General features: G+C 46.9%; 1 protein-coding gene across 5 annotated transcripts in view; it reads right to left on the minus strand.

Annotated features, from left to right (window-relative positions):
- The window catches only part of LOC119163117 (XK-related protein 6), a 116,937-nt gene that overhangs the window by 16,296 nt on the left and 86,620 nt on the right, over window positions 1–14,021 (minus strand). For 4 of the 5 annotated variants that reach the window (XM_037415054.2, XM_037415053.2, XM_075874201.1 and 1 more), the window contains exon 5: window positions 4,276–4,473. The exons of the other annotated variant lie outside the window; for it this stretch is intronic. In XM_037415054.2, coding sequence (XP_037270951.2) covers window positions 4,276–4,473 — 198 coding nt within the window. The remainder of the gene's footprint in view (window positions 1–4,275; window positions 4,474–14,021) is intronic. 5 annotated transcript variants of the gene reach the window in all.

Raw genomic sequence — 14,021 nt, forward strand, 5'->3', positions numbered from 1 at the left:
CTGTGCAACCGAAAGATCCACCTTACTGATCCCAAGACATTAGCAGTCAAGGTGAAAAGTGTGCCAGCTCCAGTCCAGCGCCCGTGTCCACTCTCAAGACCCTATTGCAAAAACCGGTGGCACTAGCCCAGCCCCATACCTGATTACTAGAGCCGTGTCCAGTGTGGCGCTGACACTGAGACAGCGCCACGCTGCACGAGACACGCTAGCGCTGCACACTGAGACGCCAATTACCGGCGAATATCTGGCTTTTAAATTGTGTTTAGAATTTGTGGTCATGCGCACATCGTAATTAAGGCTGAAACACGCGCGCAAGGGAAAAGTAAGAAAGAGAAAAAAAAATGAGTAAGCCGGTGTCAAACCTATTACCCTAATTCATCATGTATTTTGAGTTATACCTGCTGCCCACTACTCCACACCTGAAGCACGTAAATGACTTTATTTTTCTTCATCTTAAAAGTGATTCAGGTATCCAATATTTTGAACTTGTCGTTTACATTCCAGTTTTTCGTCTCTTCGTGCTCGCGTCAAACTTGTGATTGTTAGCTCATTCTTTGCGGGTTGCCTTGATTTACATCCATCTGGCACGTCTTGCCGCAATGCTTGTTAGCGTAGCTGCAGATGTGTTACGGCAATCGTAGTGATTCGCTATGTGGTTAGTCATATCTATGTATAAAACAGCGTTTATCGGAACTGCTCACTGAGCATTGTAGATTTCGCCCCTCGATAGTTTGGAAGTATTTTCTGTACTCCTCGTTTACGTTCCACGAACGACAACTGCAGCAGTTCAATCTAGCCGAAACGACCACTAGGCTTAGGGCCGTACTTCTTGTGCCACGGTTGCTGTGAAGATTGTAGATTTTAAGTTACAAAGAGTCTAATTATCGTTATAATGTAGTTTTGATCATAACTGGCCCATTATTGATCATATTTACACTTTCGATTACATAAATTGGAAGCTAAAACACCGAGATCGGGCATTGTAGTGGATAAAAGCTGCCGGGGACATGCGACTTTCTACAGTACAAGCCGCAATGACTAGAGAGGGTTGGTCTTGCTTTCGCCATACTGGAGAAATGCACGCAGGCTGCGTGAAAGGCAATCTTCATCTGAAAGGTACAAAGTTACACCATTAGAGAAAGCTGTGTTTTTCACGAGACCGCTACCAGTAAGCGCAAGACCCCGGACACGTGAATTCCCGTCAAGAGCACGCAAATATGGCTCAAGGCTGAGAACAAATAGCACAGGAGACATTGAACATTCCTGACGAACCCCACGTGGCATTAAAAAGGTGGCACTTTCCCAGCCATCCAGAACTAGTGTGCTTTTTAGACCAGTGTACGTATTTTTAATCATTTTCACAAACGACTGATAAAAACCGAAGGCTGTGAGCACATTAAGGATATACGCGGGCTCTAGTCGGCCAAACGCTTTATCCTGGTCCAAAGACACAAGGATACCATGCGCACATCACGACAGAGTATAGGCTATGATATCTCGTGTGGTAAATGACAAGCTGTGTATTTCTCGTTCAAGCACTGATGAAGTCTGGTGATGACCTACCAAAGTGTTCAACAGACCCCTCAAACGTTGAATAGCTACCGCCGCGAACATCTTATAGTCAACGTTGGGGAGCGTGATAGGTCTCCAAGCTTCAGGATTAACAGAGGAAGCATCACCTTTTGGAATAAGCACAATGCGTCCATCTCGAAAACTTGATCGGAAGACACCGTCCTCGTAGCATCGCCGGATAACCGCGGTAAAGGTAGCACCAATCTCATTCCAAAATGGGAAGTAAAACTCAACCGGAAAACCGTCTGGCCCAGGGGCCGTTCCACGTTTTATAAATTTCAGTGCCGCTTTTACCTCTTCAGCCGATGGAGGGATGTGCAGGTAATCCGCAGCTTCTTGAGGAATACGGGGCAAACTTCTAAGCATTGGCGGTGTTTAATCACAGTTAGTCCGCATGGCCGAACACGACCTTGCTTCAAAATTCGCCAAGAAAACAGATTGATCACGCGTAGGAAGCCGCTGCACAGGTGTTATTTGGGCTATCTTAGAGACAGATGGCTGTGATTGCCTAAAAACGAATGTCTCGCGTAGCGCAGCACCTCGGTATGTGCACATGGGTTGTGTCTACAGCGCCATGCTGCTGCCGTCAGGGACGAAGCAGCAGTCAAGCCCTGAAGGTGGTCACGCAGTTCACGCTGCCACGCTCGCATCAGAGAAGAAGGTGTCTCGGTGCGCAAAGCAATGTGTAACTTCATCGCAGTATCAGCAAGCTCTTCAGAAACGCGTCGACGAAGCGAACGCCCCTCCACTGCACAGCGCAGGCACCACTGTGTTTTAAGCGCTTCCCAATCTTCAGGATCCGAGGCCGTGAGTGACACACGTATTGCGCGTGACAAACCTGATCTTGAGCGCGCATCCTGCAGGACGCGAGCATCAAAGCTTTTCCGAAAAAGAAAATGAAACTTCGAGCTTCAAGACAAGTGGGGGATGATCATACACGTACACAGGAGAAGGTTGAAAGGACGGAACACATAAATCGGAAACGAACGCCTCTAACGCTCGTGAGATATAAGCCCGGTCGAGCCTGCCGGAAGATCGTCCGCGTCGCCATGTCCAAACAAAGGTATTTCCGTACACTACATTGTGCGCGTCTAGTAATGAAAAGTGGTGAAAAGTGGTGGACGACTAGACGGACGAACGGTGGCCGCCTTAAGGAGCTTCGCCCCTAAAAGTGTGGTAGATGCTACCATCCCTTCACTGGCGAAAGGTGGCTGGCCACGCAGGCCACCTGCTTTCCAACCTGCGCTTACACGATGAGGAGTAATTCCGAGAGTAACATTATCAAAAACGCTACTCAACTTTTATGAATTGCCAGAATTTCCAATACCCACAAATGCGTCTTGAACGCGCTTTTTTTAAGCTGAATGTAGGCAGTGGCAAGGGAAGGCAACTCAAACGTACGAACGCCTTCCAAACGCGCAGTATCGAAGGTGGTGGCAAGCCAAGTCCAAGACGAGGAATGATTCTGACAAAAGGGGAAGGTAGTGCATAATGCACTTTCTCTTTCTTTTGATGGCGTTTAGCTTCTTTCAAATGTCACCATTAGCATCCAAAACTTTGTTCGAGCTGCCATCTCCATATCGAGGGCTCCATGGTCGCCATGGTGGCTCAAAAGAACGCACTTGTTTGTATCTGGTGACAGTGGGCCAGCTAGATGAAAAAACAAAAACAAGATATCTAAAGTGCCTAGGTGTAAAAAAATGCTGACGTCAGTTCTAGGTTTCGCTGATGGGTTCTAGACGTTTTTCGACCACAGTCACGTGACTGAAAATAGATTATCCAACGCAGTTACTTTGCGACCAATGTGACCAATCGCAAAGTGGCCAACTTCGTCTCGCGACTGGGGCTAGAAGCTGTTGTGAACCATTTCTGAAACAATTAACCAACCCGTCACGCAGTTGTCGTGTTTCGACGTTTCGCGGCGTTCTTAGATTGTGCCACGAAACCTAACATGTATTAACGAGACCTCCTCCACTACACGACATTTATTTGAGTTTTATTACCTAAAGCATTTCAAAGCAATAACGTTGCTTTATGCTACACTCAATTTCTTCACAAACAGCCAGAGTGTGATTCTCACGTGGAGCAAGAATTTCAGGATTGAACCTTCCTAAGTTCATACTTCGTTCTCCCGTCGGTGTTACCAAATACTTAGAACACGCGCTAGAGGCGCTGCGGTGCGTGCTTACTTCTGGCATATGATGTTACGCCGGGTTTATTCCCGACGTGGCACTCGTATAGGGTTTTCTGAAGGTGAAGTTTTGAGCACCGGCATCGCTTAGTAGTAAAACACTGGAAGAGGACCCAGTTTCGAATCTTTTTTCCAGTCTGGTTATTAATTTTTCCGTTTTGTTTTTGTTTTACACGACACCAGTGCTCGTGGGGGCGGCGGACAACTACCGCACCATGCTTGTCATCTCATAAGAATTTTTGCCGTAAAATTGAAGCATTAGGTAAATACACACAATCTTTTAAATACATCTTGCACATTTTCCTTTATAATGTTGTGTACGCTGCTAATACATGAGTACATGCGGTAATGACACGCCTGTTTTAGTGGGCAATGAAAGATGTTCTTGATAACCATGAGTAATCAAACAAAGCCTTCATCAACCTTGAAGAAATAATTTCTTTCTGACCATTTAATTGCAGCTAAAATATATGCAGCATAAACAACCTATGAATTGGGCGAACCGTACTCACCAAATAAATAAAAAACCTCGCTATCTTTAACAATTGCCATCATGGTCATAGTCACAAGACGTGTCAGCACCACAAGGATCCTCCCAAATTCGTGCAGAATCACTCCACCGGGCCTCTTGAAGATGTGGCGCCATAAGGCTATGTCATAGTCGATAATTGCCCAGCATAGCGAGAGCAAGGACAGTAACGCTGAAACACCTGCGTGAAAATCAGGACAATCATAGATGGGCAGGCTCTAATATGACAAAGCGACCTAATAGCCCGTTTTATTACATACAGTGATGTAAAAGACAGACAAAGTACAGCAACTATTTTTTGTATTTGACACAAATGTAATAAATGTGGCAAAAAAGTAGGCCAAGGTGGCCTAACGTGCACCGAGGTTGATTCTTAAGTGTACACGTCTATTCGTTCACTAACGTTCATGATGAGTAATTAAACAGGGATTTGTGATAGCTAAGTATTGAACGATGCGAGTATAATAGGTGAAAGAATTGACGCAACTACTAGAGTGTCGCTACAGAAACGCAGAACTTCGGCCAACGTCCTCATCCCGCAGCGTGTCATATTCTAGTCAGGCGCGGAGAATCAGAAGGCTTGTTTTTTTACGCCAAGATAGAAGTGTGTGAAGGTGAAGGTGTCACAGGAGTCTACCTGGCGTAGGTCGTAGTTACCCCCTTGGCCCAATACAAGATCTTTTGTCGACCTCAGGCGGTGATATGCAAACTGCAGCTTTCCACAGGCAATACCGGGTTTTTATGAGAATTTTGGGACAGTAAGGCTTGTGGGAATTGAGGGTAGCCTGCCAATTTTGGGCTGGCTTTGCCACCTACATCTGCCGTTCTCATGTCCTGACATGACTTCCCCCTCCTCGGTGATTTGTCATGCTGGAGGAGCGGGGAGTGACGTTTAAGGCCTCTCACATGGTAGCGGATGTCGACTGTGGTGCCGTGTGCGGAGCCTCACGGGACGTTTCGCGCATGCGCGTTGGAATTGAGGCAGATTTTTCCGGGACAGCTGACGCTGAGCACGCACTTTTTTTCTGTTCGTAGGCTCTTATTGTTCGGGGCTCGTCGGACTTCGCCAATGGCACCTTGCGCCTGCGGCGGTCACCTTGTGTTGCCCCTTGCTAACGCTAGGCTGAAGAGCAGTGTGGTGTCGTAGCGGGTGGTCAGACTATGCCGACCCGTATCTCTCAGATGCCAACGCGAGCGGATTTTCGCCCTCGCACATGCGACCAGGTCCTTTGATCCCACTGTCCCGGTGAATCATTCTTGCACATAAAGACGTGCTCGATGCACCCTCTATGGTAGTTCTCGGCCATGCGTAGATAAGCCCATTTGCTTTCCAGCCATGCCTTTTGCGACGGGCTCTCTAATGAGTTTTTGAGTAGCCGTCGACAATAACGCGTTGCGATCTTGAGCAGTACCGTGTTTCGATGACCGTTAACGCGCCGGCTCACTAAGACCGGACCCATGCTAGCAGCTGTACTCCTTCGAGATACGTGTACACTACACTGGTACCCAACGTTGTGCACCACACTGACACCCAACACGGCATCAAAAGCTCAAAGGTTTTGTGTGCTCTTAGCGAGTCAATATGCATGCGCCATTCGGGCCAGCCGGACCATGCCTGTGTTGTGGCATTTTTGTCCACTGGTCTTTTTAGGCGGATGCCGCATTGTACAGAAAAGCCGTTGCCTCTATCAATGGGCACCACTTTTGCACCTGTCCGTGTCGTCACCCCTGTGGTGATGAACACACAACCAACGTGGTAGCTGACGTGCTATCTCGTGCCCCCTGTTGTCTGCCGAGAACCTTGATCCCAGTGCGACAGCCGCTCGCGGCGCCTTTGCACATGCAAGCTTCGGGGGCGAAAGAGCGGCGAAAAGGGGGCGACCCCACGTAGACGCATTTTGCGTCTATATATGTAAGCGGCGCACCGCATAGCGACCGAGCGGGGCAGTTTTCAGAAGGCTAAGGTGCTGAGAGCGAACCCGTGACGCCATACATGCCGCGGTAGCTGCGGTCCTGAGTGGGAGCGATACTAGACCCCTTTTTGAAAAAATGGGAATCGCTTTCAGCAGGGAAGAACTACTGAAGGCTCATCAAATGGATCCGTATCTAGTCTCGGAGAGCTGAGCGTCACCGTATAGGCTGCTTGCTCTGTGGCAGCGCCGAAAACGCCTGTCTAGAGGGAGTGTCCTGCTTGTTCTGCAGCGGGCGCGAATGGAGTGTTGGAAACAGCATGTGTAGCTGAGTCTGACGCTGAGTCTGATTTTGCTGAACCATGACGGGCTCCTGCTGAACTATTTACCCACCGGCGAGACGTCTGAGGATCCCTTCAAGGTGGCTATGCCCAAAACATTTGAGAGCCACACTGTTGTGATCCTCTCATGACGAACTCATGGCCGGTCACCTGAGTGGTTCGAAAGTTTTCGCAAACTGAGCAGCGTTGTTACCTGGCCCAGAACGATGCGTGACATTTATCGCTATTTACATGCCTGCCATGTCTGACAAACAGCGGAACCAAGGGTTGGCAAGCCACTCGGTCTTATGAACCAATTGTCAGTGAGCGTCCGTAGCGCGTACCCACTCAAAGATCCCCCTTTTCGGTAAAACTAAGCTGTGCCCACATCGAAGCCTGAAGCCCTTTGTCACGGTCTGACGAGCTCGCACCAGCGCCCAGCGGCACACCGCGCAAGCAATGGCACACACCTGAGGTGGTGGACCGCATTCAGACCCCGCACTGGTATAACCTGAGAAAGCAGTCGCCTTTGTGATTTTGCGCCGGACGGTGGCCTTTTCCTCAACCGAAGACCCCAAGTTTACTGTCTAGCCACAGTATGGTTGGCTTTGTAGCGAGCGAGGTGAGAGACGTGAGACGATGTTGAAGGCAGCCGATGTGGCCGTGTCAAACTCACCCCTATATTCGTGGGCGCCGAAGCGGAGGCGCGGTGGCTGCCAGCGCCCGGCACGCCAGGTGCGTGAGCTCGTTCTGTTCACGCGGAGCTTGAGCTAGAATCATCTGCGCTAGAGGCGCAGCATGGTGGTCAAGAAATAATTAAGGTGATTATGGCACTACAGGGCTCCTCCCCAAGAGCTTTCCGCGATTTGACGGTATGAGGGAAAAGAACGAGAGCGTCAAATACTATATACATGAACGGCAATCCGTAAGGTGTCCATTCGGTAGTGCAGGATGTCATTGTGGGTAGGCCATCGGGAACCAGATGGCCTCTAGTGGGCGGGTCGATGAGAGCGCGCGGACAAGGGCCATGATGAGAGCGCGCTCTTGGAAGGAGCGAGCGAAGCATATAGTGTGAGAATGAGCCATGGGCCGAGAAATTCCGCAGCGCTGCGCAATGAAAATGGTTACAATCGCAAGTTCATGTAGTGCTGGCGATTCTTGCGCACACTTAGGCCAAGGTATCGGAAAAACAGAGTGGTGTGTTCGCATAGCATGTGTAGGCCAGCTGGTTTGGCATTACGTAGGTGCAAACGTTGCCGAGATTGATGGGTGATGCAGATGGGATGTCGATGGTGCTGAAAACAGCATTGGTGACGGCATATAACTGGCTGCTTTTGTTGTCTTGTCTGTCATGTGAGAAGACAAGCCGCAAATAGCATGTAGTAGATGTACGTGGCATGACCAGTCATAGTACCGTGCCGAGCAGTTGTTAATTGACTGGAAGACGCGTCGGCTGTACTCGGCGGTTTAGTAGGTGCAGAAAAGCACGTGTGCGGGGTGGCTAGCGAGTTGTCTGCTGGTGTGTCTGGTAGGGCATACGCGGTCTGCTTTACCTGTGGTGAGCCAGATGGGCGGTTCTCGAGAATTTCGGTAATTTTGTTTTTCTTTATTCATTTCTTTATTGAATGATTACCCCGCTTAGTCCGAATACGCTGCAGCAGGGAGGTTACAATGTCGAGAAAAACACATCTTTATTAATACAGCACACTTGTTCATTTGATAAGTGATTCCACTCTCTAATGGAACGAACAAAAAACGAATTAGCATACAAAGTAGATCTGCTCCGGCACTCTAAAATCTTGAAAGAATGATCATTTCGCGAAGAAATATAATGAGGACTGTGAAGATACTTTTCTTTTCGAATGCCGGTTTTACCATGAAATATTTGGTACAGGAGCTTTAGCCGCAGTTTCTTTCGACGCGATGAGAGTAATTCCCACCCTAGTTCAATTTTCATATTGGTGCAATTGTCATTTCTTGAGTACCGGCTTAGGACAAATCTTGCAGCTCTATTGTATATTTTTTCAAGTTTGTAACTTGAAGTACTTTGCCAGGGGTCCCACACGGCACAGGTGTATTCAAGCATAAGGCGAATGTATGTTGAATATGCCGTTGATTTCAAACATGCCGGCGCTTGTGTCAGGCTGTGCTGTATAAATTTTAGTGACTTGGCGGCCTTCGCAACAACTGAATTAACGTGTGCATTCCATGAACAGTCGGCTGAAAAAGTTACACCTAAATATTTATAATGCGGTTTTTGTGTAACTATACTACTACAGATTACATACTCTGAAGCTAACTTGGTTCTTTTAAGCGTGAAAGTAACATGAATGCATTTATTGGCATTTAATGTCATTTTCCACCTTGAACACCATTTTTGGATGCGCGGTAAGTCGCTTTGGAGTAGGGCGACATTACTCTCATTTCTAATTTTTCTGTACAAGACACAGTCATCTGCAAAGAACCGTATATTAGAATCAATTCCTGAGCAAATGTCATTTATATATATTAAGTATAAAAGTGGCCCTAGGACTGAGCCTTGTGGCACCCCTGAAGGGATGTTTACAAAATTGATTTTTTGCCATTTAATACTACACACTGTTGGCGGCCTGAAAGGTAATTATCTATCCACTTCAGAACTTCGCGGTCAATGTTTAGCGCTGCAAGCTTACTTAAAAGAAAAGAGTGTGACACAGTCTCGAAAGCTTTTTGGAAGTCCAGAAAAAGGCAATCGATTTGTCCGCTATTGTCTATTTCAGATACTAAATCATAGTTAAATTCAAATAATTGTGTTGTACAAGCTAAGCCCTTACGAAAACCATGTTGTTGAGACGCCAGCAAGTTGTTTGTTGATAAATGTGCCATTATTTCTTTATACAGAATATGCTCTAATAACTTGCAGGTTATGGACGTGAGTGAAATAGGTCTATAGTTGGTTACGTCTTTCTTGGACCCACTTTTATGAATAGGAACTGTCTGTGCAATTTTCCAGTCATCTGGGAGGGCACCGGAGGACAAAGACTTTGTGTAGATTGCGTGCAGGTAAAGAGAAATTGACTCAGCAGTCTGCTTTAAGGCTCAAAGTGAAATTCCGTCCGGTCCAACTGCCTTATTATCGGTAAGTTTGTTTAGTAATGCCCTAATTCCATTCACACTTAACTCTACTGATTGCATTTTCGGCACGGAACTTGTGCATTGCAAAGCACTAGAGCTATATTTCGGCAAGTATACGGAAAGGAAGTAGTTGTTTAAACAGGTAGCTTTCTCAGTGTCGTCTAAAAACTCCTCATTATAACGACAATTTCGGTGATTCCCGAGGGGTATGCTCCATAGCCTTTCATGTATTGCCAGAACGCCTTTGAATTAGTTTTTATTTTGTTTCCAAGTTTTTCAAAATAGTGCCGCTTAGCCACCTTTATATTTAGCTTAAACTCTCGAGTCACATCATTCAAGCTTTCAAAGTGCCGATGGCATTTAGTCCTTTTATATTTTAAATATATGCGCCTTCTTTTCCTTACTATTCTTAAGATACGAGCAGTCACTCAAGGTTTGTTTTGCTTTCTAAGTCTACCGCTTTTGATACTGGGTATGTAGGTTTCAGTAAGCTCTTTGATTTTTTGTTTAACCTAACGCATAATTCTTGTACGTCACAGTCATCTGAGAGACATTCAAAAAGCGGCAGATGATCGAGGAGCTTCCTTGATATGCAAGCGTAATCACCTTTGTCATAGAGGTACACCGTTCTCCTCTCCTGTTTCGTTTGTTTTTCATTTTTCGTTTGGGCAATGGCGACGACAGCATGGTGGTCACTTATTCCTGGTACGACATTTACTGAATTCACTATATTTGGCGAGTTACAAAAAACAAGGTTCAATGTGCTATTGCCTCGTGTTGGAGCATCAACACATTGGATTAACCCGCAAGAATCTACAATGTGCTTCATCTCAAGGTTTAAGGTTCCCCCCGCTGTCATCTCACAAGTCCCGTCACGCCAATATAAATCAGGCAAGTTAAAGTCTCCCGCCAAAATGAACATGTGACAAGAAGCTTCGAAAACAATTTCATGCAAAAGCTTTAACGCGATTACGGACGAGTTTGGAGACTGATAGAAAGTACCTGCTACAAACGAGGAATTGTCTCGCACAGTAATTTTGCACCACACGGATTCTACTTCTTGATTACCTATATCTAATTCAGATGAATTTAAAGAGCGACAAACTAAAAGAAAAACGCCCCCACCCGTGCGGGATATATCTTTTCGATAAGCAGCAAAGTCGCTGGGAAACACCTCGCTATCTCTAATAGAAGGGTCCAGCACCTACAGGTGCTGGACGCGTTGAGTCCGGTCCTTGCAAGCCTTCAGTAATGCCATGTCCGACAATCACAAGTCGTTCCGTCAGAAGGTCATAGAAGCGTCGATTTTTCAGTGAAACGCAAGAGGTCTGAGATCTCGCATATCTGATTTTCGCCAGTTTGTTCATCTGTACCGATTTCCTATTATGATTATATGTGAACCGAAATTATCGCACCCAATTAGATTATCCAGCTACGAGTCATTTTTTTCTTCAAATGACATCGAAAGTAGCAAGGTTGTTGTATTTATTCGCCGGGACCTTACTTACGTCGTCCAGCCAGTGCAACCTCACGACGGCAATCAGTATGTGTGCTTGTCTGTTAAAAAAGGAAAGGTGACATTCGCACTTCTAGGCGTGTATATATCCCCATCAAGTCATTTCGACGCCAACAAACTAGACGGCATATTAAGGGCACATCCGGGTCCGTGGGTTATCACCGGGGATTTCAATGCGCCTCATCTCATCTGGGGAAGCTCAAGGCTTAATTCAACGGGACGACGTCTAGCATCATTGGTTTCCAGCCATGGTCTCGTCCTTCTGAATGACACCAGTCCTACGTTTTTACGAGGCACTACATATAGCAGCTGCCTTGAGTTGTCCTTTGTTTCACGCCAATTTGCTACACGGGTAAAGTGGCTTTTGGTCATTGAAACACACGGAAGCGACCATATCCCCACTTACCTGAAGATTAAAGGTATTTCGAACACGTACTCCTCTACCACAACACAAAGAATAGATTGGAGTGTGTTCAAAACTCAACTTGAGGATGCTTGTGAAGAAGGCCTGTCCAATGGTCTTCAGCAAGCTATTAAGGAAACTGCACATGCGACTATGCGCACAATAATATGCTCTTCGAAGTACTCTGAATATGACCTCGAGCTGGAGCGACTTCGCGCGATACGCCGTCGTGCCGAAAGACGATACTGACGCACCAATTCCACAGACGATCTACGGACAGCCCGGCGCAACCAGAAGAAGATACAACGGCGCCTTCACAAATTAGACACCCAACGATAGAGAAACTTTTGTGCGTCGCTAGATCCTCATAAACCACTGTCTCAGATATGGAGAATTGTGCGAGGCCTACGTTCTGTTCCAGAGCAGCGTTTTCCCTTCAAAGCCCTTGCACTTTTTCATCGCCGGCATGAAATTGAGGTAGCAGAAGATTTCTGCGCTATGACCGTGGGCCAGACAGCGTACACAAGCCTACATACAGTGAATCATATCCCTCACTCACGGGACCCACGCATGGATCTACCGTTTACATCACAGGAGCTCGATGCGGCGCTCGTCTTTTGTAATAAGTCGTCGTCAATTGGCCCGGATGACATCTCATACAAAATGCTGTGCAACCTTGGTAAACGGGCACGAGAAGCACTCCTTAACATCTTCAACGATTCCTGGCAAGCTGGCGTCGTTCCGCAAGATTGGAAGATTAGCCGCTTGGTACCGATCCTTAAGCCTGGCGAATCTCCCCTGGGCATTGCCTCTTACCGACCGATCACACTCTCAAGTTGCGTAGCAAAGGTAATGGAGAGAATGATCTTGGCCAGGCTTGAATAGTACCTGGAATACTATGAGATATATTCGAACGCCATGGCTGGTTTTCGCCGTCACCGATTTTCGATTGACAATGTTATAGATCTCGTCACATATGTCCAGCAATAAAAGGCAGGTAAACGACTATCTGCAGCCATGTTCCTTGACGTAAAAGGAACATACGACAACTTTCTACATGACACCATCCTCGAATTCATTGAGTCAGTGGGCCTTGGCGGGCAACTGTATTGTTGGACACGCAGTTATTTACAAGGGCGGACCTTGTTTGTGAACACTGCAAATGGTCCAACTTCCCAACACCAAACGCATCGTGGAGTCCCGCAAGGTGGCGTCTTGAGTCCAACCCTCTTCAACCTCGTTCTCATTGGTTTTGTAGAACGACTACCAAGTGTGGTCAAGTTATCCATGTACGCTGACGACATCTACGTGTGGACATCTGGCGTGACAAGACCTCAGGTACGCGCAAGACTTCAGCAAGCTGTGACGTTGGTATCAGTGTACCTCAAGGACAAGGGTCTGAAAATCTCGCCAGCGAAATGTGCATTGATTGCTTTTAGTCGAAAGCCAATGAGACCATACGTTACATCAATCGATGGCCAAATCATACCATATGTCAGGACGCACAGATTTTTAGGCGTATTCATTGATAGAGACCTCTGCTGTGGCCCACATGTGGCCCACTTGAAGAAGAGGCTGACAGAAATTGATAACTTATTCAAGTATCTCAGAGGAAAAACCTGGGGGACTTCAGTACATGCAATGATGCAATTGTACAAGACGCTTTTTCTTGGCTATTTGCGCTACAGTTTGCCTGTGTTGACCACCACCTGTAGAACCAACATTCGGACTCTCGAAAGCATCCAGGCCATGGCTCTGCGAGTTTTTCTGGGGCTACTGCGATGTTCATCAACAGCTGAGGCAATCGAGATCGCTAATGACTACCCGCTAAAGACGCATATCATGATGGAAGTGCTCAGAGCACACGTGTGGAATCTTACTCGTGCCCCTGCCCATCATCTAGATTCACTGCCAGAAGCCCGACCTCGTGCCTCATTTTGCCAGACAGTCTTGTCATATCGCACACGCATTTTATTTCTACGGGATATACAACTCCATCGAGGATTTCAGCTCCCCCACGGAGTATGACCTATGCACATGTTGAACTCACGGTTCCAGGCATAGGGTCAAAAGCCCGGATCTTGTCTCCAGCGCTAAAGCAGCTTTCTCTTCTCTTGTTATATGAGAAATACAGTGATCATACTCATCTATATACTGACGCTTCAACTAAAGTGGATGGGTCTGCAGGGTCGGTGATCTTTCCTGCAACAGCGACAACGGTGAAGTTTCGTTCATCCCACCAGAAATCATCGACAGCTGCGGAACTTGTTGCTCTATGTAGCGCACTTCAAGTCATTAAACACCAAGAAGCCAAGAAATGGAGCGTGTCTACGGACTCTAAGGCAGCACTACAGTGTTTCATATTCGCCTTACACCGGGGACCTCATGAACAACTAGTGCTGGAAATTAGAGAGCTGCTTCACCACCTCTTTGACGAAGGACACAGAATCACGTTTCAGTGGCTTC

The sequence above is a fragment of the Rhipicephalus microplus genome, chromosome 9, assembly GCF_043290135.1.
Source record: "Rhipicephalus microplus isolate Deutch F79 chromosome 9, USDA_Rmic, whole genome shotgun sequence".
Lineage (NCBI taxonomy): Eukaryota > Metazoa > Arthropoda > Arachnida > Ixodida > Ixodidae > Rhipicephalus > Rhipicephalus microplus.